We start from the raw sequence: 26,051 nt of genomic DNA on the forward strand, positions 1-26,051 counted from the left end.
AAAATAATCCATGGAGGACATTGAGATACATACATATTAATCAGTTCAGTCAGTCATGAATTTTTCAAGAAAATTATTTCACAGACAAGGTTTGTGGTTAGGGGAGTTGGAGAGGCGAAAGAGGAGTGGGAAGGAAAGAGAAAACGCCCAAGCAACCAAAAGTTCTGTGACTGGAGTATTCTGCTGAGGACAACAGGCCCAGGTTCAAGATTTTGCTTTGCCTCCTGCCCTCCAACGTGTTCTTGAGGTACTTTTCTTTCTCCCTAAGCAACTACATAGGTAGCCACTGTTGAACCTCAGTTGAACACCTCCAATAGTAAATGAAAATGACACTCTGCTGTGGAAGTGACAAGCGAATTTATTCAAATAATAACTGCGTTGAATTTCAGTGATCCCAAAGAGCATCCAAATACTAAGTTTAGAAGAACTGCAATGAACCAAAAAATGACATTTGCTGTAGACAGTGACAGATCAGAGAAGAAATTACCCTTTCTATGTGAATTCTGTTCCAAAAATGTATTAGAAAAAATAAGCTGAAAATTACATATTTTGTCACTAGTAATAAAAACAGGCTAAAAAAATCATTGTTTTTTTTTATAGTTTAAGAGAGAATCATTTTTTTACTTAATTTTTTAGGGGGTGAAGTACTTTGGGCTATATTAACAGGAGCATAGCCAGTAGATTCAGGGGAAATTATTATCCCCTTTAACTCAGCACTCAGTAGGACCTGTCTAGAACACAGTATCCCAGTTTTGGGCTCTTTGGTAGAATCAGAACAGAAAAACTTCAGCAGCATCCACTAAGACCTCCTGAGGTCCCTTCCAGCTTGAAATAGCCTGAAATCCTTTGATTAAAATGCACGATCAGGGGTAGAAAGTGTGTTAGCAGTAGGAAAGTGTCAACTGGATGCAGGAGGTGTAATGTCCAAAATACAGCTTATATCGGAAATATGGATCTGCATGGCACCATGTCAAGCACCCTGGTAGTCACTCACTTCTCATAGAAGTAGTGTGTTAATTTGGTGAAGTGTTGTGCTATATTTCCAGCGTTCCTGATTTCAAAGCCAGGGAGCTTGTTGCCAGCTCACGTATCCCCACCCGGCACAGAATGATACTGTGCAGACATACCCTAAACATAGGCAGTTAATGTTGTAATTGCAAGGCGACTCTCAAAGAATCAAAATGGGCAAAATAGGTCAGAAAAGGGAATATCTTGTAGTGCCAGACACTACTAGGAATAGCATAGCCTAAGAAGTCGTCTCACTGGGAGCATCCTCAGGGCAAAGTGAGGAAGAGTTCCTTTGATTTAAGAACGTTTATTTTGATAACTCTATTCCCCTCTCCACTTTCTTGTAAAAGCAAAAGACTTGAGGACTTGGAAGCATGATTATCATCATTACTTTTACTCAAGAAAGCAATTAATTGTGCACTGAAAGTATTTTCCTTTTTCTTGAAATCACTCCTGTAAACTGTGTTTTACAATCCAACAAATTACAACAGCTCTTGCTCAGTACAGGACCGTGAACTTTGTGTCACTGGGCTCTTGTGCTTCATGCTCTGTTAAAATTTAGGTAGTCGTTCAAACAGAGTTGCTACGAGCCTCAGAGCTGCAGGTTCATGGATTTGCGGCTTTGCAGTTGGCCCAAAGCTCTAGGGGTTACAATGAAAGCTCACCCTCTGGGTGTTTGCCAGGGGAGTTAAAACCAGCTCTGGCTGTGAAGCTGTAGAATCACCCCATGAAGTCAGAGGAGCGATACTCCAGCTGAGTCTCATATCCCTTTCCCACCCTCTGATGGGGTGTGCGCTGTGCTGCTCCCATGTAGCCTATCAGGAGTGCTTCACGCTCCCTCTGAGCTGGGAAAGGGCCAAGAAAGGCTCGGGAGCTCCCAGAATTGAGGATGTCGTTCGTGTTCCGAGGCTTAAGGTCTTGGTCAACTTTTCTCTCAACATGCTTTGCAAAGAGTTCAGCATCACTGTTGATTTACAGACCTGCCTTTGCCTTGCAGAAATTTTCAAAACACTAAGAGCATTTTTTTTACCCTGGTACAGGCACAGGGTGAGGGCAAACTGCAGCCATAATCAGGGAATAGACTATTTTTTCACATTTTATGATAGGCAGCACTGTAGTGGCTGTCGTTTAAATAAATTACTATTCCGTAGTTAGCAGCCAACCTTTAGATCTGGATATAATTTTGACTTACTGGTACTTGCTTAAACATCCAATTCTCGTGGCACGTTTCTTTTCCTGTGTTCTATAATGGTAGAAATTTTGTCTGCCCTTTGTCAACACATTGCCTGGGATGTTCTCTAATCTAGCATAGGGGATTATCTTGCACCAAACCACAGTTCTGATGTGGGACAGATCAGGAGTGGAAAACAGGTGACAAGTATTGAATGAAGAGATTTCACAGGGCAAAGCAGGAGCATAGACAAGGTCAGCCATGCTTCAAAATGATATCAGTAAAAGAAGATTAAGTGTATAAATAACAAAATGTGTTAGTGGTACATCCAAGAGCAGGTTGTTTTGGCTAGTGCAGACCCAGAGGATCTTAGAGTGCTAAGAGGTTAAAAAAAAATCCGCCTGACCAGGCTCCTGACTTGTTCCTAATGAAAGGATCAACTTCCACTGCCCCTAAAACATATTATCATGCTTTACCCCAGACCTCATCCCAGCATTAAAGGGTGCTCTGGCTCTCCTCTCCCCTCCAGACAGGCCACCTAAATTTGACCTTATTCTGTGCTTTCTTTTGCTACGCAGGCTACGTACAGGTTATTAAGATTTTGTCATCTCCAGTGGTATTTCTTTAAAGGACTGTGTCACATTCCCAGCTGAATGCTTGGAAGCTACAAACTAGTTTTTCACTTGTAGTTTGAGGTGGATCTGGACTGCTTTGTCCTCGTGGCTCTGTGGAGGACTGCCTTTGGCCCCCAAATTACGAACATCTTTTAGATGCTCTGCTTCAGTGGCAGAGTTAAGTGGCCAAACTGAGCAAACCCACAGCCTGTTTCTGAAGTCCTGTCCTGAGGAATGTCTTCATGCTTCCCCCAACAAAAATACCCGCAGTGCGTGTGGCTCTGCGAGGAAGGGCTCCTCCTGGGACTGTCCCCTCCGAGTCCCCAGCGTCCTGCATCAACGCATGAGGCTATGGAGGTGCAGCTGTGCCTGGGGTGGCATTGCCTCATAGGACAGTACTGGGTGGCACATTACAGCTAAAATACTGAAACTGAATTAATTAATCTACCCTTTGCATTATGTTTAGGATAATACTCAATAGTGTGTGTCCTCTGTGGTAAAACTCCATTCTTGTGGAGATTTTTAGGGTATGAAGATAAGTTCACCATCTGCATCCCATGGAAAAGGACTTGTAGCCAGCTAGAAATGGCCAAAAGGAGATTTCGGGGTCAATTTGCCCCAGAACTTTATGGAGTACATATTTCCCTGCCTACTTCACATCTTCCTGATGTTTTTACTTCATGTGTTTGGGATGCAGCTTCCTCTAGGAGGAGAATTTGTGATCCCCTGTAAATCTCTTAACACCCTAATTTCTGCAGAAAGAAACCACGTGTTGTAAACAGATCTTGTTAACTGGCACATTCCAGTGAAACTGGAATACTGGCAATATTTCCATGAATTTCACTGTAGCAGGTACTGTCAATTAACACACTTATAAAGTGTAAACAAACTGAAAATACAGTCATAATCAATAAGCAATTTTTATAAACTTAAAGGCAGAAGACTGTGCATACTTGTTATGCTCTTCCTCCTGTTTAGCAAAAGTGGATTTGTAGATTTAATTTGCCCCTACACTGCATATGCCAATGACTGCTGGATTTTCAAAACATGATAAAACAGAGTCTAATGGAAGAAGTTTCTCTCATTTCTCAAAATATGCAGTCTTAACTAAAAACCATAAATCCAAGATAAGCCTCTGCTGACTGCAGAAAACAGCGTTCTGAAATAAGTCCCATTCAGCCCCAGAGTTTCTTTGAACTCCTTGCAGTTTAGAGATAAAAAACAGCTTATTGATCAGTGATAACTGTGTGATCTGAGACAGTTATTTGTGCAGTGATTTCACCCATGCTTCTTCCTGGGTAAGATGGTGCCCAGGGACACAATTTTCTGTGACCAATCTGCAAATTCTAAAGAAAGCAGAGCTTTGGAAATTAGGATGACTGTTGACCCCACCTTGGAGATCTTTGGAACAGGGCATGCACCCGTAGCATGAGATCCCTGTGGAACATACTTGCGACTTGTGGGCAAGGAATCTGGTTTCTCTTTTCTACTTGGCTTTGATATCCAGGTTTGAGCTCTTCTTCTGCATCTTCCGCTGCAAAACCACACTTTCTAAGCTTGTTCAACTGATAGTTTAATTTGGAGCTAATAGAAATTGTTAGATGATTTAGTTTTTCAAATCAATATAAGCAATTAATAATAGTGAAATAACCTTAAGAAGTGAAAGACATTTTTAATATCACCGAAAATATATTGCTGCAGTTTGCAGCCATGAAATATTCAATTGACTATTTGATATTTTCTGGAGAATAAAGCAGGGAGGATCTCAACCACATCACTCTCCTCTCCAGATGACTTCTGTCCTCCAATGTGATCCTGAATAGGTCATTTGGACCTAGTGGTGCTGCTCTTGTGTTTTTAAAGAACAAATTCTGTGAGTTTTCCTAGCACAAACCTGGGAAGGGAATCGAGGTTTTTCTAATCATTCCACAGGGCCCATTTTGCTTTCGTGAGAAGGCTGAATTAAAGTACCTAAGCTCCATTCTTCTTTTCTTACATCTCCAGATTTCTAAGGTATGTGCACTCCTTCCCACCTAGCTTCTGATGCCTGTGCTATGGAAGTAAATACACCCCCCATCAGCACACAATGGGATGTTTCAATTCACTGGTTCATTAACCTTGTAAACAAAAGGGATTATTGTCATCTGCAACTATGCAGCATGCCACAGATTTCTATTTTCCAAATGAGTGTCACATAAAATGGCCCATCAATTTCAGGAAAATATTTTATCTTGCTTCTAATATTAGCCCCGATGGAAAGTCCCCCATACCCAAGCTTCCCAAATTTTAGACTATTCAGTATCAATGAAATTACAGATGTTTACATTTAATATATTCTCCCAATTAAAATCTGATATGCCGGAGCCTGCTGGTTGAATGAAAACTCTTGCACCTTTTGAGGATTGAGGATATAATAAATATTCATGTGATCAGCTGTACAACATTGAAAAGGGCAGCTGGCTCAGGAAGGTTCATTTGCGTGCTTTGCTATCTATATTCGTTAACATTAGAAAAGATTGCAAGACTATCTGCCAGAGGGTTTAATAGATAAAGTAGAGGTTTGATTTTTTCCCCTTAACTAATCGGTTTTGACATTTAGCTGCTATATAGGGGAAAAAACAGGAAAGTTGCTTTCTACAAAATACAGTCTCAACAGTTATGACTAAAAGTACTGAATAGATGTTAAAAAATGTATTGATGTAAACCAGAAAAGCATTATTTGTTGGTTACATCTTCTTAGAACCAGTTATTTCTAGCATATGGGTCTCCCAAGTGAGGAGAAATCATTTTTATTTCCGAAAAAGAAGAGGCTGATAGATACACAGGGTTAGAAGCAGTACCTGTATTCAGCAACTGCTCTGTCTTTGTGCACAGCTGACCCAAGCGTATGGACCCTCAGATGTAACACCACAGAATTTACTCTTTCTTTTCTATGACATGAAGGTGTGAGAAGGATGTCGATTTGGATCATGGAAAGCAAAAGTGGATGATTTTGTCAAAGAAAAATATTAATATAGAGAAAAAATGTGAATTTGTAGTTATCAATAAGTTACTGAAAGCAGACATTATCCACTTTCTAAATGCAAATATTTCTTTTAAATCATTTTGTCTCTTAATTTTTTAATTCAAGTTCTCTTTTGATAATGAGCTTAGAGCTGATCATTGCACAATTAACTACCTTCTAGGAAAGCATCAGCTGCTAGGTGCCAGTGCTGGGTCAGTTTGTGTTCCTGACACAAATGCTGTATCTGAGGGAGATTTAGGGAGAGAGAGAGATGGCTTCAAATATCTTAGAAGCTTTGGTGCTCTCAGGATTCAAATCTTCCTGAAGTCATGAATTTTTTAAAAAATACACTGCAGAAATGTTAGATCCCATCATAAGATCCATTGTTAGGAAATGCTTCTGCGGCATCGCTGTTCTCAGCTAAATTTTTTTGGAGCTAGGATTATGACTTCTGCCTCAGAAAAATTTTTTTTTTCTTAAGGTAGCTATCCATATATATCACTCAAGTATCACATTTTGGATAACTTGCTAGTATTAGAGAAAAAAATCTATATATCTGTTTTGAAGGACTGTATGTTTCATGTACATATGAACTGTATCTCACTAATTTCCCATATTCTCAACAGTTAAAAACATCTGTATAAATCTCTGTTTACCATAATATTTTTCCCTTGCAGTATCATCTATTGTGTAGTCTGAGAGAACTAATTAATGAATTATTCTGCAAAGGGGCAGCTTGTTTTCTGTGCGCACTCTTAGCACGAATAATGGAATTCCTGAAAAAAAAAAAAAGAACCACAAATCCAAGTGTTTCTGTATAGCCTGCTTAATACTAAATGTTGCTCAGGTAACTCTGTTTTGAAATAAGTAGATCAAATTCTCTGCAGAGTCTAATCCAGGCATGTGCTGCCACTGCTCAAAATGTTCATATGTTTGGAGAATAGCTTGTGGCGAATTCTTAAAAGAGGTGTGAATAGATTAGTAAAAATTTTTTAAGGGCGAGTGGAATCATTTATCACCAGTCAAGTGATCTGGGACTTCCTTTAAAAGGTTCCATTGTTAAATGCTCTGCTTAGATAAATATAAAACACTGAAGGTGCAATTTAAGAAAAAATATGATGTGTTAACAAAGCCATAATTCAAAGGCAAACATGGGAGGTTTCTTCTTGAGAAGGGACCTGTGATGCTGGAAGACATCGAAAAGCTGCATAGCTCCGTGCTGTCCTTGGCCGTGACCAGAGAGGACAACACCTACAGCAGACAGGAACCTTCCCCAGGCATCTCCTCAGCTTTCACAACCACGACGTTATGATTTAATCAGCAGTGCATCCACCTCTGTGAATTTTTCTATTTCCTTTTTGAATACATTCATTCTTCTGTCCCTCCAGAAGGTTGCCCCACCTTCTCTTCTCCAAGCTGCTGATAGTGAGCTCACGGACTGCTCCTTTGAGAAGAGGCTGTTTTCTGCTTCTGACTGCCATGCTGTCTTTCTCTGAATCTTTGCTCACTCTGTACTGTGATTTGTGAGGCAAGGATACTGAAACTGTCTGCAGTACTCAGAACAGGCTGCCCAGGGAAGCTGTGGCTGCCCCATCCCTGGAGGTGTTCAAAGCCAGGCTGGATGGGGCTTGGAGCAACCTGGTCTAGTGGCAGGTGTCCCTGCCCATGGCAGGGGGTTGGAACTAGATGTTCTTCCAACTATAACCATTCAATGATTCTATGATTTAAGTACGCAGTAGGAACTAGCAATAGTTTTTTTCATTTGTTATTCTTTTTCAAACTCTTAAAATTCTATTTACTGTTTTACTGAATTTATGTTTTTAGAGAAGTAAGCATAGTTATTTCTAGACCTCCTGAGTGGTAATAATTAATTTAGGGCTCATCTCTGCTTAAGCTTGGGCAGGGTTATTTTTTCCCCATGCACATCATCTTGCATTTCTTTTCATGAGATCTTGTCTGCCGCTTCACTCAACCCACTCGGTACTGGCTCTTACACACCTGTTTTAGATCTGACCGTTCTGAACGATAAAAATTCTCCACTATGGAAATTCACAGTTCATTTCTACCTTTGTTCCTTAGCTTTTACCTAATTAATCCTCTATGAGAGTAGTTCCTTCTTATCCCTTCACAGTAAGTATTTCCCCACAAAAGGCTCTTAAAAATTAAAAGTTTTCCAACATACTCAAACATGTTTATATTTTCATGAACAACCTGCGCATCGGATAGCCTGCATTCCTTAGAAGCACTCATGCTTGCAAATAAATCCTTAAATAAATCCTCCCCTCCCAAGGCAGCAGCAAGAACCACGGTGGCCAGGATATTGTGGCTTAGGAGAAGACTTGGGCAGAGGTCTGCTGGGGACCGAGAAGAAACTAGAAACTCCGCAGGATATTACTGGGAGAGAAGGAGCCAGGAGATAAACTTCTCGTATTATGTAGAAATGCACAGAAACCAGCTTCTGCTGAATTGCTGTGAGTTTCATTAGTAATTCAGTGGTTTTGCCTATAAAATCCCGATATAGCGTACCACTGATCTCCTTTGCAAACTCTGATAGAGACTCAGGTTCCTTCTGCAAAAGCTTTCACCGCCCCACTCTGCAGCAAGATCCCATGGCGACACATTGCACCAATACCACCTCAGAAGGGGAACATTAAATCCTCAAAAACCAAAGTGCAGTAGAAAAGGTACCTTGACAGACATGAGTTTTGTTCTGAAGGTCACCTACTGTTGATCCTACCATAGCACAGGAGGGGACGAAGGGAGTGCTGTGATACCAAAACATTCAGAGTGCGTACCTTTATCAGGAAGGTAAAGGCCATTAGGCTTAAGAGGAAGAAAAAAGGTATACAAAGTTCCTCCTCTTTCTCCCTCCCTTCCCTTTTCTCAGGATTTGGAGCCGAATCGGACTCTCGTGGCTCTCCCACCTCCAGCTTTGATTTTAGCAGACATGTCAAACACAAAGACATCTGATTTATTCACTTGTCAGGTGCAAGAAGTCCAAAAAAGACCTGTTCTGGCAAATTAATAGCATTTCCCACCCACCCCCCCACCCACCCACTACTGAAATGGTGTCTCTACTTAATTACTTAGGCTACAAAAAGCATCTTCTTTAGGGTTAGCAATGGCAAGCATGGGAATTTTAATGGTGTCTTGGCCATAATACTTCCCCTTCTTTCTTCCTACTAAATTTCTCGCTCTTTCATATAAGGCTGTCTCCTATTCAGATCTCCACTGATGTGTAGTACAGACATGGTAATTTCAGAGAGATCTTTTATTATATATTCCAGAAACGGGCACATTTTAGTCTTAGCTTAAATGATTCTTCATGATGCTTTAAGAACTGATTTGATGCGAAAGGCTCTGTGTGAATGTAAACTATTTCAGTGTCAAGTTACTGTTTTACTTATTTACTTACTGATATGCCTGCATGGCAGTTATACATCTGCACAGAGGGCAAAATAAATGCAATTTTTGTACAAAGTGTGGCTATTCATATTTAGTATATTTTAAAACATAGAAATGTTTAGACATTGTGGCATAAATTAGGTGCTTATTTCCTAAACAGCAAGACATTTCTGAAGTACACTAGTTTTGCCCATATTACTAAAGCCATAATTTAATTTATATTCTTGCCTAAACTATAGTGGTAAAGGAGCATGCAGTTTGATTAAGGATTGCAATTCAGAGTACTCACTTATATTTTTAGTTCTCATAAAATTATTTTTTAACACTGTAAGCAACACTTCCATCCATACTAGAAACAAAAGTCACTTTGAGGTATGTGTATTGTGACTTTGCATGAGATGTGCAATCTGTGTTTGTTGCCACCACCTTCAGGGAATGTTTATCAGAGGGCTGAGGAATTTGTTCATCAGTGATGGAGTATTCTGAACACATCTCCTGTTAGAGCTTTGTTTTATATGGGCATTGGCAGCCTACATATTTTAAAAAAAATCTTTTCTTTCACCTTTTCCAAGTTGTTTTTAGATATTAGAATTTTAAGAATATATTATTTTTTTTAAAAAGAAACACGACTGTTTTTAAACACCAGTTGCCAGTGGATAGTGAGGCTAATCAGCTTTGTGCTAAGTTTGCCAAGACTGAAGTGTAGGATTGGTGGGGGGTACTCAGACACCATTAGGATATTAATAGAATATATAGTGAAATTCAATTGTAATAAGCGTATTTATGAGTAGTAGAGAGAAAGAAAAATAGCATGTTCTCTGAGGAAACCTAGACTGAGAGAAAAGAAGAGTCAGCTATAGAATATGCCTTTAGTTAAAAAACAGAGGAGAATAAGAAAGGAATACTGGGAGAAAGATAAAGAGTAATATTTAGAAATTTCAATGGAAAATGAGGGAAAAGACAGAACAAGAGGATGGATGGAGTACACAGAAAGGTGCAGAACCACAGAGAAGAGCAAAAGGAGGAGCAAAGTTGATCTGTAATGTTTTAAGTATTGGGGGGGGGGGTGTCTATTTGATGTAGTAAATGTGTCTATGCACTCATAATTAACTGTAAATTCATGCTGGCATGTATCTAATTAGAAAGCTGCACATCTCAATAAATCATCTTCAGTATGATTTCTATTTATCAATTAACATATTTGAATGGAGGAGGAGAACAATTTAGTGAAGCCTGGGCATTTTCACTAATAACATCTATTGTATATAGAATAAATCATGTTTGTAGTGCCTCTGTTGCAACATACAAATAAAGAAATTCTGTAAACAAGGAGGTGGGAGGCAATTTATGACTACTACTTATTGTGCAAATTTATTCCCTTCACTGTTTTAATGCTTTATTGTTCTCCTGATCTGTTTATTATCTTGTTACATGACAGATTTGCAAACCAGCTGAACCATAAACTGATTTTGGACTTCATATATATATGCATATCTGAATTCTGAATTTTTAGTGAAACCTGTACCGTGTTAATGCAAACAACATTGTATAAGAATTTGTATACTTAAATGTTTATACACAAGGGGTTTTTTAATTCATATAGAACTTTCTTCCAAATGAGCTCATTTTCTTTTGCGTGTCAACATCACCACTTGTTTCAGCACTATGTTAACTGTGACTATTGTTCCTTGTCTAGCTGTACCCCATAAAATAGGGCGGATAATTGATGGAAGTCCTGCGGATCGCTGTGCAAAACTTAAAGTTGGAGACCGGATCTTAGCTGTGAATGGCCAGTCTATTATTAACATGCCTCATGCAGATATTGTGAAGCTAATTAAAGATGCAGGTCTCAGTGTAACTCTTCGCATCATTCCTCAGGAGGGTAAGTCAATGGCCCTTAAAAAGAGGAAGAAAATTTTAAGTAGCCTCCAATTAGCTTGAATTATGTCACTGCTTGAAAGAACATCTTTTGTCTCACTTTCTCAGCTGTAACATACAGCACACCAAAATTACAGCCTTAGAACTAGCTTGAATAATATCTGAATTCTTGAAAAGGTTCCTGGTTATGAAAAGGGTATTTAAAGCAAAACTGGAGAAACCTGAGAGCGAGCTCAGTACCAGCGAGTCAGTTTTAACATCATTTGGAAGAACTGCCTTCTACATGGAAAAGCACCCTAAAAAAGAGCCAGGTTTTGAGTTCACTTCCTTGTATCCTGCTATAAACCAAACCAAAGTTTGGCACAGTCACTCACAAGGAGTGCAATGGCTGTCACCAGGCATGTTCAGCTATCAGCTACCTGCGACAAAGTGATGGGAAGGAAGAGTTCAGATTTGGTAGTTTCCTCCATGTATATCACTATAAATGCACAAAGCAGGAAAGAACTGAACCCTAAATTATCTCATTTGTAATGTGAGGAGAGGGGGACAGACTCATTATTCTGGTCATTACTCCACAGCTAATCAGTGAAGATCTTTTGATGTTGGTTTCATGGATTTGGGGGTTGATTTGAGGGCTTTTTTTATTTTAGCAATGTGCTCTACTGTTGTATGAATTGTACTGTATTAATGAGACTGTGGCTTTATATCTCAGTAACAAATACCATTAGAGCTAGGAATGTCACACAGCAAGCAATGTAATTACTTAATGATCCATGCTCCAGTCAGACAACCTTCACCTTCTGCTGCTGCATCCAGCAATGGGGCAAGGAAATAGTCTGACACTGGCCATGGACTGCAGCTGGGGGATTTAACTACTTTGTTAAATAAATTCACTGAAGAGAAAACCACAAACATACACAAGCTCAGAATTCACACCAAAGAGCTGCTGTATAATCACTGGAGGTCAGTTTTGCGAGCATCTACAAACAAGTGTGATGCTATATGCAGTCTACGTGGTTTATTCAGGCCTCCCTGGTACCCAGATCAATTCATATTAGCAAATTGCTAATAGTTCAGCGTTAGAGACGGATAGCTTCAATTAGAAAGAAAGCAAAGGTGCATCTGAGATGCAGTGCTACAAGGTGTTCTTGGGCTCTAGTGTTGAGAAATGATTTGTGCCCAAGGCATGGCTTCCCTGTGTGACTGTGTGACACTGGACACCTCATTTGCCTTGGGATATTAGCTTCCCAGCTTATAAAATTAGAAAAAATCTAATACCTCTGTAATGTACTTTCAGGTGAAAAATACCATATAAATGCAAAGCAGTTTTAGAAGCAGCTTATGATTTCACTAGTTCATCCATAGTTATGAGAGTAATGTAGAAATGAGGGACAACAATCCCAATCTTCGCCTCTGAAACTGCAATACAAAAGAGACTCACAGATGCAAAATGGGCAATTAGAGCCTTAAGCATAGTAATTACACAGACAAGTATTGCTTATGCCTGCATGAGGAGTGTTTTAAGTGCAAATACACAAGCTTTTTTGACAATTAAGCCTAAATTGAAAAGATTTTTAATAAAGTAGCCGAATTTTTTTAAAGAATTATGAGCATAACTTAAATAAGTAGAAAGCCATTAGATATGTGCAGTCATAGGGGACAAACTCTCATGTTAAAAAATAAAAAATAAAATCAGTCACAATTCAGACTAGATTAAAAAATAAAATTAGGCAAGATCGGGGTGGTGCATAGGTACTGCTGTTAGGGATGCTCAGCCATACACATGTCCATTCCGGGTCCTTTGCACCACACCACACTGGCCTCACTCATTCTGTTGCAAGCAGGAATAAAAAACCATAATGTGTACCTTCGCTGTTGATAATGCGTGAGCAATTACTTCTGCAGTGCTCTGTCCTCTTGTGGGTGGGGTCTCTCTCGTTTACGCTTCTTAATAGGTAAATGACGAGCAACATAACTGCCAGTGTGTCAGGAGAAACGTATTCGATAGGAGCTCAGGGCCAAATGTGCCTTTTCCCAAGTGCAGCAGGAAACTTGAAGGAAGATTGGCATCCTTTATTTGTAAAAAGGCTACAAGGCCACATTTCCTACCCCAGCCTCCCTGTCTTTTTGAATTTTATGTTGTTTGGAAAGAAGGATTCTTGTTTTCTGCAGTGTTTCTATGTGAAACTCTGGTCATTTGGCACAGTACAGCAAAATAAAACATCGGGTTAGCTGGTTAGTCAGAATTTATTGAAATTTGTTTTACTGTTCACAGTCCCCAGAGATTTACAAAAGATAGGAAACTTGTTTAGCTCAAAGACAGCAGGAGCTAACACAAGCACACCAGTGTTTCAGCTTTTGTGATGACAATCTGTCATCCCCTAACAGTGGTGAAAGCAATAAAATCGTTCATTCTCTCAAAATGAGAAGTTTTCAAATATCAGTATTTCTAGGCTTTAAAAGAAAACATGAAACGCAGAAGCCATTTGCCTTGTTCAATTGGGTTTTAAATAATGGAGGTGTCAACTGGAGTTATAGAAGTGACCAAGGTTTCAGATTCCACAGACTATCAAAAGGAGCCCATTAGGTTCAGATGTCTTAAAATCTAATTATAACCCAAGAGAGCAAAAGCGACAAAGCATAAATTTTCAGGGGCAGCGTGTGACCCAAAACGATTATTGTCTACCTTTGCCCTTTATTAAATGCCGCACGGCGACAGGTCTTTAATCTCCAGCTCTCCATCACGCAGAGCTGAACAGCCCGGCCTCGGCGCCCAGCTCGGAGAAGCAGAGCCCCATGGCCCAGCAGCACAGCCCCATGGCCCAGCAGAGTCCCCTGGCGCAGCAGAGCCCCGTCGCCCAGCACAGCCCCGTCGCCCAGCCCCCGCCTCCGCAGCCCCTCCAGCTGCAGGGACACGAAAACAGGTAAGAGCGGCTCCTCCAGCCTCTGCCTCCCGTGAGGACCACGGGGCACCCTTGTGCCGGGTCTTCGTGCTGTTTCTAGCAGCTGTGAGCCATCGCCTGTGGGGCTCTGACGAGCCACGGCGCCGTGGCTGCGCTCACAGAGCATGAATTGTGCATGCCAGGATGATCTGTGAGTCTTCTTCAGGTATGAAACATGTTATTACAAACAAAGATCTAGCCAAGCTTCCTCAAAAGTCCACCAGGATCCTATTTGCCAAGGAACTAAGCACTGAAGTATTCCTTGCTAATGATTTCATTGCTAACATACTTTCTTATATCACTGCAACTTACAAAATATGGGTATATCGGTATCTGATCGTGAGGTATCCTTTTTTTTTCACTATCTTACATGTCTTTTTTTTTTTTTTTTTTTTTGTCTACTAGAGTTCTGGAGTCAGGAAGATATTTTTATAACAGGTTTTATCTATGGTGTATCATTTTCCAGCCAGTTTATCATGTGTAATTTATGCATATGCATTGACGAATTTGTCTGTGATGGAAATTAAATGGTAGAGGGATAGAAATTTTGTGACCAGCTGTATTAAAAGCTGTATATAAAAAAAGCATGCTCAGGCTGCCGGATGATGCAACTTTCTGTGATCTCCAATCAACACTATTTAGTCTTGGGATTAATTTTTTGGCATGTTAAATGAGGCTGATTACACTGACTGTCTTTATGCTAATGTTCAGTAACCAACATAGCTCATCAAGACCCTCTTCTCCAAATAGTAGATGCCAGTTAAAGACTTGTAACTTTTTGCTTCTGCAGATACTTGAGTTCAGTTGTGATTTAGACACTGTGCCCTCTAATTCTCCTTGCTTAACAGATGTAGCAATTCCACTTGCCCAAAATTATTTTCTCTCAATTAGTCACACTTGGCAAATTTCTTTGCCTTATATTTCATTGAGTACTTTTTCCAAAAGCGATCACCTTCTAGAAGTTGTATGTTTCTGACAAAATCCAATCAAAGCTTTCACAAAAATCTCTCTGTGCAGTTTTAAGTCAGTATTAAATGTCTGTTGAATTGGGAATTTTCAGAGGGGACCAGTAAACTATAGCAATTAAAGTTCCAAAAAGAAATTCTGTAATAGTTTCACTGAAAAACATAGGCTATAATTGCTCATGTCACCATTTCATATTCAGCAAAAATTACAGCACCTCCAACTGTAAATACAAGCATCGACTTCTGGGATAGAGCTGTGTTTGTATATTGGGAGCCTGCCTAAGGATGACTCTTAGCCAGAAACTGCTTATTCATACAGTAGCATTTTTCACTAGATTCATATTACCACTTGTTTATATAGCCACATACATGGTTTCTGTATCAATATAAAAATCAAAATACCATAAGATATTTAAAACTCTTAGAAATGCTAACTACTACGTTTACTTCCAACATTAATAAGGCTTAGTATCACAGTAAGTGTGTTTGTTCTCCGACTTCTTTTTACAGGATCATGATACTGAGTAAAGAAAGTAAGAGGATTGCATGTATACATGCAGGTCTTATTAGAGATGCCATGTATAGGTTTTAAAAGAACATGTGGCAGTAGACTATTTTCACCTTCTCAGAAGAGTCAAAGGGAAACAGTTCTGATATTTTTGTGTTTGGTTAGACATTTAGCTGATTAAAGCTAGTGTGTAGGAAGATTTGCCGTAATGTTACTGTAATGGTACTAATAAAGTAATGAAGTTTTGAAACGTATCATATTTTGAAATGTTTAGATTATTTAGATTATCTTTACATAGATAAATTAACATAATCAAAAACAATGCTCTCATTTATTCAGAATGCAGGTTTTTTTAATCCATACGTACATTTCAAAATTTCATATGTGTCCCTGTATCTGCATGTGTACATGTACATACATGGTCACTTGGTTGACTGAAAACTCCTGGACCAATATTAATGCAGAGTTTAAAATGTATATTTCCCGCATAGAAAAAAAAATATTTCCTTCTGCACCGAGGGGAGAGTGTAAAAACATCCGCTATGTGAAAATTTTTGTAAAATCTAACTCAAACCATTATTACAGAATTACCTTCCTAGAAAGGTTCAGGACTTCCTTTGTGCCCATTCAGCAGGTTACATGGCCAAGGAACTGAGGTCTGCAGTAAGAAATATTCTTTACTTCACCCTGAAGTGTGAAATGCCATTCTGCACTGATTTCCATATAATAAGGGAGCCACTCATTCCCATCTGAGTAAATTAACTAGTTGCTGTAAAAGAGAAAGTCACATTTTCTTTGAAATGTTAGGACTCATCTTCCTGTAACCAGTTACCAAATAAAGCAATATTTTACTTGTTATTAATTCCTCATTAAACAAATTTGTTTTCCCTTCACCCTGTGTTACGTCTCTGCATAACTACTGATAGGACTTTCTACAGGCTTGTAGCCAGATAGTATTATAGGGAGCGTGTAAAAATAATAAGGCACACTATATTAACAGATGTTATTTCAAAGACTACCTTTCCTTAAAAGATAACAGCTATTACAAAGAAGGTATCCTTTTTTAACCTTAAGAAACTCACAGTAATAATAGTTTCTCTCAATGAAACAGAGGGGCTATAAATGTCTGCACTAACGTTCCATTTACTCTATAGAAATCTTAATTCTGGAAAAAAAAAAACACTTTATAAATTCAATGCTTGTTTTTGTAGAGTATTGTGGGTGTTTTCACATGCAGTTTCATCTTCCAAGTAGGCAAGATAAGTGGGAATCAAGATGCTTGTCCTATTCCTGCCCCTCGAGCCTAATCCTGATCTCACTGGTACGAGCTGGAAAATTGCACAGTATGACCTAAGGCAAAATTGCTTATGTCCGTGTTTCAAAAGCGCTCACTCTTTTTGGATGCCTCGACTATTTACTCTCAAAAGTTTGCTCCGTGAAGATTTGTTTTATGCAATTTTGCAGTCAGGCCGTTTGCTTTCACTCCTCCGTATTGCGTGTAATGCATATTCGCAATGTTTTGCCACGCGCTGAAACGAAATCGTTTTGCCTTTCTCAGTTATAGGTCAGAAGTAAAAGCCAGGCAAGATGTGAAACCTGATATCCGGCAACCTCCATTTACAGACTACAGGCAGTCCTCAACGGACTACCGACAGCCTCCGCTGGACTACAGGCACCCTCCAGTGATGGACTACCAGCAGCCACCCCCTCTCGACTACAGGCAGCCGCCCCTGATAGATTACAGGCAGCATTCACCCGACACCAGGCAGTACCCTCTGTCAGAGTACAGGCAGCCCCAGGTACAACCGAAATACTTACAGCACTCCTAACCAGAAAGCATTAGGTCTTCAGGGACACATCAGGTTTATTGGTAAAAAAGATGACATTATAGAAGAAAAAGGACACCTTTATTGTTTTTACTCTGAGTTCCTATTCCTCTGTAGAGGAAATTCTTTCAAAACTGTTAATATTAATGAAGAACTATGTGATCTGTCAAATAATACTACATTTAGAATTGCGTGACTCTAATGTTAAATAAATGATATTTTTAAGGTAGTGGAGTTAAAATAAAAGTTCTAAAATAAGCTGCCTTTGCATCAGCAGAGGAATTTTTTATTCGTAGGAACATAATACAGTCATCAAACAGTGGATGTACTCAGGTCAGACTGCATTTCTACAGCATTGTTGAAAATGAAGATTTTATCTAATCTGAATAAATTAATAAATAAATGTGAATCCTGGCTGATATAATTACATTTCTGTTGGGAACAGTCTGGATGAGGAGAAACTAGCTTGTGCAACTAGTTTCTTCGACATCAGGCATGTTATTACAAATTCAAAGAAATAAACGTTAGATGAAGAGTTATGTTACCTCGGACAAGACTCTGCTGATGCAAATATTTACTGACAGATGTGAAGGTTTGAGGAATCAGCCCAAAGTTCAGAAGTTTGAAAAAATCCTCCTTTCTCCTTACATAAAGGCAGAAAAAAACAGAGGTCAGAAAAATATTAAATAAGAATGTAAACTTCTGGGCACTATATGCTGGAGCCATATATACATGGTTTCTATGCACATATTTTCAAAGCCAGACATGTAAACCTTTCGATGGAATATCCAAATTCTTAAATGGCATCCAGAGAACTCTGAAAATGTTATGCATTTCAGTATCTAAATATTAAATCCCTATCTCCATGTGCATAACCTATGAGATGATTCTTAGCATCTAAAGAGATGCTTAGACTGCCTGTTTCTCACCACCTCCAATTTAATTCTCTAACCACTGGTCTACACCACCCAAGCTTGCTCTTATGTGAAAGTGAAACTCAGATCTCCTACTTCCCACTCCTCCTCAAGGCACATGTTTTAACCAAAGTGATGAGATTTGTTGTAGTTTGTGACTCCACGCAGTCCAGCCAGCTGATTATGTTAAGTTCTGCTGGGAATCTAGGAGGTGTCTCTCCTACTAATTTTTAGTTGTGATGATGCTTATTATACATGAACTGCCTGCTACCTCGCTGGCCAAATCAGCACTCCTGCACAGACTTAAACTCTTACACTCAGGTGCCATGAAGGTATTGAGGATGAATATGGAAACCATCTAAAGAGCTTTTGGTACCAGGCAACAGCTGGAAGATGCCCTTTCAGGGTGGCTTAGACTCAGGCATTTACATTTTGCTAAAGTCTCTTTTCAGAAATGGGCACAGTCTGTCAGTGCAGAAGTATGCTTTGAAGGTCCCTTCGCTCATATCAGTTGGATAGATGCACTTTTGGAGAGATGTATTTTAAAAAGTTTTCTTAAATGTATACCATGACACTCATATGGTTAATTGTCTTTCATTTTGTATTTGTCTATATAGGACTTTGATTATTTCACTGTTGATTTGGAGAAAGGAGCCAAAGGTTTTGGGTTTAGCATTCGAGGAGGAAGGGAGTACAAAATGGATTTGTATGTGTTGAGGTTAGCAGAAGATGGACCAGCAATAAGGAATGGAAGGATGAGGGTAAGTAAAATGCATTGTAACCATTTTTTTCAACATTTACAGATCTATTTGGTGGGGGGATCAAAGAGAAGGCACTTTTTTCATCTCTGATCAGGTTTTAAAGAACCAGTGTCAAATACCTCTTATAACATAAACTTGTTCCTAGGTGTTCAAGAAATTATTTGAAACTTATAGTAGGTCTGTGTCATTTCTTTGTGAAATAAATGTATTACTTCTTGTTGATAATCACTTTTACTGTGTAATACATTTTTCTTATCATTCTTTCACTCGTATCTGAGCAACTTAAAAATCTCTTTCAAAAAGTTTGATGTTTCTTTGATAATAATATCAGCATAATTAACAGTTATGTCTCTAATCACAAAAGCAAAGTGACAGCTATATGACACTTAGTGGATAACTATGAAACCTAAGACGTGTTCTGTGTTACTTTACTAATTTAATCAAGGTACCTTCATAGCATTTGCTAAGTTTGTTTATTGATATTATTCAATCTTGTTTGTAGGGATCAGTTTTCACTATTTTTCTGCATAGGTCTTGGTGCATTTGAGTCCTGTTTTGGTAGAAATCATAATAACACTAACGTGCAAATATGAAATCTAAAAGCATTCGCTTAAGAAATCCATCCTAAAAAAAAAATACGTGTTCTGTGTAGGAAAAATTACCTAATCAAAAATAGACGAGTTTAATCTGTCCAGTTGTGCTAAAGAGGAGGTATAAACTCATCAAGGGTCGCTGATACCTTGCAGAATAGTGAGTACACAAAAAGGAGAAGGAGAGAGCATTGGTGAAAGAGACTACCAAGAGTCAACATAAAAAAATTGTTTATGTATCTAATAAGTGCAGCCTTGTTCAATGTCTAATTATAAAGATGAGCAATGGAAATTGTATTCTGTACAGTAGTAACAGCAGATTTTGCAAATGTCATCGTTGTAACACAGCTTCTGTTTCACGACCCTAACAATCACATCAACTATGACTTCATACCGAAAGAGCACTGTCCTCGGTTTAAATATACAATCAGAGACTTTCTGTATATAACTTCGGAGTTTTACTATGCTTCAAGTGGCTCTTAACTTGCCCACTTTGTAGAATTGTAGAACTCAGTTAGTCCTCAGTCATACCACAGAGCGCAAACCCCTGGCTCTGGGAGCTTGCACGCAGGAGCAATGGCCTCAGCCATCACTGTGAGGAAAAAGCCAGGCAGGCATGCAGTTGGGCAACTCAGAAATACTCCCACAATATTTGTCAAATATAGGTGAATTAATGCTGCAACAAGAGCTATAAATTAAGAATATCTTCTCTGGTGAGTGTTCTCATCCTTTCCTTTACTGTAGCACTATCATAGAATCATAGAATTGTCTAGGTTGGAAGAGACCCTTGGGATCATCAAGTCCAACCATCTACCCTACTCTACAAAGTTCTCCCCTACACCATATCCCCCAACACATCTAAACGTCTCTTAAACACATCCAGGGATGGTCACTCAACCACCTCCCTGGGCAGTCTATTCCAATGCCCGACCACTCTTTCTGTGAAAAATTCTTTCCTAATGTTCAGTCTAAATCTACCCTGTTGGAGCTTGAAGCCATTCCCTCTTGTTCTGTCGTTAATTACCTGTGAGAAGAGACCAGCACCAACCTCTCTACAGTGTCCTTTCAAATAGTTGTAGAGAGTGATGAGGTCTCCTCTCAGCCTCCTCCTCCTCAGACTAAACAGTCCCAGCTCCTTCAACCGCTCTTCATATGATTTGTTTGCTAGGCCGTTCACCAGCTTCGTTGCCCTCCTCTGCACTCGCTCTAGCACCTCGATATCTCTCTTGTATTGAGCTCTTAATGAAAAGCCATAAGCAAGATGTACCTTGGCAGCCATAATGTGGTTAAAGATGGGGAAAAAGTTGTGCTTTTAATAAGATCTGGAGTCACATATGGCTAAGACCACGGAACAACAGCAGAACAATGCCTTTGGGGAGGGTTCATTTCAAATAATAACTTGTATTAGGCAGAATAACCTATTAAAATCTGTGCAGCATTTGAACAAACTGGTACCACAGAATAAAGTTAGGCCATCCACTCTGTGAATAGCCTAAATATAAAAAGTGTGTAATTAACATACAGAGCTTTTTTCAATTTCCCTAGGAAAAATCCTGTATCTTATAACGAAAACTATTAATGTATTTTCTAAAATAACTTATTTTAAAGCTTTTTTGTTGATCTGGCCACAAGACACAGCCAAGTGTTATTCTGGCCGGATAGTTGTAACTGTGTTTTTTCTCCCCTTTAAAAGCACCGTTCTTTGGAATGAGTTTTACCCTCCAGCCTTGTCACTGAGTCTTGTGTTGTACGCTCCTGTTTAACGGCCATTTTAACCTGACAGTCACAAATGGGTTTGGAACTTGCAAGACTTTTATCTTCAGTGACCTGTAACTGATGGATGGCAGAAGCTCGAGCGAGCTTCTTCAAAGCAAAAATGTGAAAACAAAACAAAAAATAACATTTGCTGAAAGGAATAGAGTATGTAGGAAATGAGCAAAGGAAGCAGAGCTCTGTACACGTATCCCCTTTCCTCAGTTTACATGTACTGTTGATAATGGGGGTTCATTCCCATTTCCTGGCTGGGACCCCCAGCCTGCCTACTGCAGTTCTGTATCTCTCTGTTTCACAAATGCATCTCTCTAGCAAACCATGCAAAAATCTGTTCAGTGCTTCTCGCTTCACATACCATCGTCTTTAAAGATCAAATTCTCTGATCCTAAGCTTTCAACACTGGGGATAGGAAACCATGCTGATGTGGTAGGATCTTATCAGGAGCGTTTTCCAGCTATTAGTTCTTCTCATGATCTACTTATCTCCATTATTGTTTTGCTTCCTGCTTCCTCCTGCTTGAACAGCCTTCTTTGATTTAACTGAAGCCTTACAGAAAAACGTGAAGCAGATAAAACAAGGTGCAGATCATGCTTATAGAAAGAAATAATGCACATAACTCCACCATTATCCCCATTCACCAAGCTGAGAAAAGAAAAATTAAACCAGCTAAGCTGTTGAAAAAAATAGATCACATAATGAAACATGAAAAGCCCTGATAAAGACGCATTCATAATGATGTAAATCTCCCTACTTTACAAAAATAAATAAAAGAACATAAAGTACTTTAAAATAATACAGCTACATCTATACTGGTGGGTTTCTAAATTTGTATAATTGAAGCATTGCAATCTCTAACTGAAGACAGTTTCAGATAGGCAAGTCAAAGTCTGCACGTTGTACTCTGTTAGTGGGCACTGCAGAGCCATAGTATGGGAAAAGCCCAACACTTGGACACATATTAAAAAATCTGAAAGTCTATCAGCACGCATTCAAAAGATTCTGAGGTCTAAATACATGGGAAAGTGTTATGCATTACAGATGCAGAGTATAAATTTAAGGAAGTAAAAGCTAAGATTATAGGAAATCAGACGTAAATAAAAAATCAGTATGGAACTATCTCTTGTAAAAGAAAATAGAGTAGATCCATTACTGAGGAAGGTAAGTAAGAAAGGAATACAATACAGCAATAATAGAAGCAAAGAGAAATTGAACAAAAAAAAACAATGATGAAACAACATGAAGAAAGTGACATCAAAATCAGGGCATCCTTATGACACTTTCAGTTTGATCTTCAGGCTTTTATGAACTCCAGTGAATCTTGGGAGCAGATGAGAGAACAGATTTATAGACTGAGCAGCAAAAGCACCGGGAGTGATGGTCATCCACTGGCCCTGCCAGAACTGTCTGGATTTAAAAAGATTGATGGAAGGGGGGAAAAGGTTTAATGAAGTTTTTAATCACATCACCATTTCCAAACAGAAGTTCTGATCTTCCTTCTCGCTGGGAATAGCATGCTAGGCACTTTGTGTTTTTACTGGAAACAAATCCACTGAGGAACGCTCAATTTTAGGATCACAAGGTCTAAAATAATCTTTAATTGCCCTTCATGACTGATGGAGCTTTCTACTTTGATTTTCCACAAAATTGTTCTGAGAACCAGAAAGGTGGAAGACTAGTGAATTGATGTCATACAGAGTTCATCAGTCTCACCAGCATATCGCTTTTCTACTCAAGGATCGCTTTTTGCCAGCCTACATAGACATGGTGCTATGTGTTAAGTTTCAACAAATTATTCCTTTAAAACCAGTTTTAAAACTTCCACAGGCTTATTACACTGTTCTTAGTGAAGGTGCACTGAGACTTCTATTTGGGCTCATAGACTCTGCTTCTGCAGAAAGCCCAAGCATACATCCTAGTTTAACTTGGATTCATCTGTCACTAGACACAGGAAGGAAATGTCCACCAAAGGACCCAGAAGCCTACAGGAAAAAGTGTTCTTTCACATGCATCCTCTGCCTACATGGTTGGTAAACTATTCTCAAGCAGCATTGGAAAGTCACAGCTGTAACTGTGTACTGTGTAACTTCATATAAAACCATATGTTAGGTCATATACCATAATTAACTTTGGTAGGATTTTACTGCAATTCATGGATAAAACATATGGAGATTCCTCACAGAAGACCTCTGTAGGGGGGGAACCTCATTGCTACACTGGAAATAAATACAGATCCCTCTTAATTCTGACAGCTGAGCAGAGAGCAAGCTACAATGATGAATCCTGAAAAGCCCGCCACAACAAAGGTTTACAGAACTTGAAACGTGATTCAAAATACTTCCAGTAAATTTTGTGAATTTTCACAAAAAGCAAGATATCTTACAAGTTAGGAGGAACAAAGAAAATTTTCGTTAGATCTAAGGAAAAGACTACAAAAGAAAATATGACTATCCAAAACTTTAAGTGGCAGATAGACCCACTGAAAGCTCCAAGTTCTAAAAATTTATCTCCACCCTCCTTTCTTCTTCAGGATGAGGGAGACCCAGACATATAAGACTCTGTCCACACTGTGGCAACAAAGGACTGAATAGGACTATGTCTGTGCTCCGTAAGACAAAGATATATCAAAAGAACCGTGAGAAAAGTTTGGAGAATTATTACTGCCTTTGATATCTCATCCCGAACTAGCAGAGATCTGAGCACATCAGGACTCCGTTTCTCGAGTAATCCTAACACCAGGGAAAAAAATTGGAACTAATTGGTGATGGCAATATTGAAAAATAAAGCTGCAAGGCCTAGTCTCAGAGTAGGGCAAGAATACGGCATACACACTACTAGTGATAGGAGTGAATCAGTCACCAGAGATGAGGGACGTAGAACAGCCATTGTGGAGCACAGTCCCCACAGCCTTTGAAGATTCAGATGCTACTGGCAACAATTTTACAGGTCTATTTAGATGAGGCTCACGATAACCCGTATTTGCCTTCTTGTCTCATGCTGAGGACAACGATAGGCAGAGCCCTGCTTGCAGATCTCTATCCCTTCCTGCCTTAGAGATGGGGAACTACTGACTGCTCTCAGGAGAATTGTTAAGGATGGTCATGGTGTTTGCTAGACGTGTGAGATAGACCAACAGATCTTTTATTGCCTTGAATGATATCTCCTGCAGCCAGCATGCTTATTGAAACCAGCATCAAACATAGAGCCTGTGGCTGAGGGCTGCAAAGATACAGGGTAACTTGCACAAATGGGTTTAGTGAATGCGAAATTCATGAAGAATGAGGGCGAAATGTGCTTTTTTATACATAATGTGCCTCTGTGTCATTTTGTCACTTTGTAATTTACATCCTTTTTTTCACATCTTCCATGAAAGTCATACTTCTCATCTCTGACATTTCTAGTTTTATTGTCTTGTCAACTCATTTTTCTTAGTCCACATACACCAGTTAGCCCTATCTCTAGCTTCCTCATATGTCCTAATACTAAATTATTTTTCTTATTCTTTTGTAGATTTTTCTTATTTATTGTAGAACAGACATCTGAAATACAGGCACTGCAGAATTTTATATCTTTCATGCCTTGCAGTCCTTCGTTCCCTCTTCAATCCTTTTTTCTGTTTGCTGCTTTTATTGCTGTCTGTGCCCCTCTCTGTTTCAGCTGTACACAGCTGGAGATAAAAATGGGCACAAGGGACAGGAAGCTCCTACAGCGTCAATTATGAGCTTCTGTGTTGCCCCTGCATAGGAATGTGTGTAGCCTTGCTTGATCTGTTCTAGCTTGCCCAGCGAGCAGCGCAGTGACACTCACAACAGTAACCAACCTGTGCTGTGGTCAGGTTCACTGCATTCTGCAAACTAGCACAATTTGTGTATTTTGTCCTTCCCCAAAATAACAGAGTTCACACCATCTTATTTGTGGTTGTTCAGGAAACTTCATCCGCCTAAACCAAATATGATACCTAGGAAAAAGGGAGAATTCAGTATTCAAGAGACAAGGGTGAAAAAAGGTAAGCAGACAAGAGGGAACCTGTCTCTTATTTGGAAGGAAACAGAACTGAAGTTTCAGATCATGGAAGGCATAAGCATTACATTTGAAACTGCTGTTAAAACCCACGTATGAGCATTTGACAGCATTCAAAACTGACATTTCCCTCTTTGTTAGCATCCCAAATACAAGGTCAGGCAACTACTTCTGTTTTTTTTCCTTCTGACAACAAACTTGTGCATCCTTGTTTGCAATAAGAGGGACAAAGTGCCTATGAAACTCATAACCTGATATTAAAGCCCTCTCTTGAGCTATAGGAGACAATTTTAAGTCCCCTTTGAAAAGCCTAGAGGCCAGGCTTCTAAACAGTAGAGTGTCATGTAAGAGTTGGCTGTTGCTAACAATGTCTCCCAGAAGAAATCAGTTAGGATCAAGACTAACTCTTCAGACTTCTCAAAGGAATGGGCAGTACGTAAGCAGTTCTCTATCTGGGCTCTGTAAACTGTATAACAGTGGAGTTTAACAAGGGAATATAAATTTATCTCTGTGGAGCAGGACACTCCTGAACGTCTCAAGTCAGGCACCTAGAAATCACTTGAGCTGTTCTGGGTTCAGTGGGTAGATAGGCAGGGCTGAAAAGCTGGCAAAGTTTAGAGCAGCTTTAGTTAATTATGTCCCTACAGTGGATCGAAAGGTTTTTATACCACACAA

The 26,051-nt window shown here is 39.3% G+C and overlaps 1 protein-coding gene across 2 annotated transcripts in view; it reads left to right on the forward strand.

Moving 5' to 3' along the window:
• MAGI2 (membrane associated guanylate kinase, WW and PDZ domain containing 2) overlaps window positions 1-26,051 on the forward strand; it is a gene marked incomplete at both ends in the record, with an annotated part of 783,510 nt that overhangs the window by 720,914 nt on the left and 36,545 nt on the right. For both annotated transcript variants that reach the window (XM_082498651.1, XM_082498652.1), the window contains 4 exons: window positions 10,899-11,084; window positions 13,830-14,004; window positions 17,054-17,294; window positions 18,853-18,996. In XM_082498651.1, coding sequence (XP_082354777.1) covers window positions 10,899-11,084; window positions 13,830-14,004; window positions 17,054-17,294; window positions 18,853-18,996 — 746 coding nt within the window. The remainder of the gene's footprint in view (window positions 1-10,898; window positions 11,085-13,829; window positions 14,005-17,053; window positions 17,295-18,852; window positions 18,997-26,051) is intronic.

The sequence above is a fragment of the Vanellus vanellus genome (assembly GCF_965231255.1).
Source record: "Vanellus vanellus genome assembly, chromosome: 1".
NCBI classification, from domain to species: Eukaryota; Metazoa; Chordata; class Aves; order Charadriiformes; family Charadriidae; genus Vanellus; species Vanellus vanellus.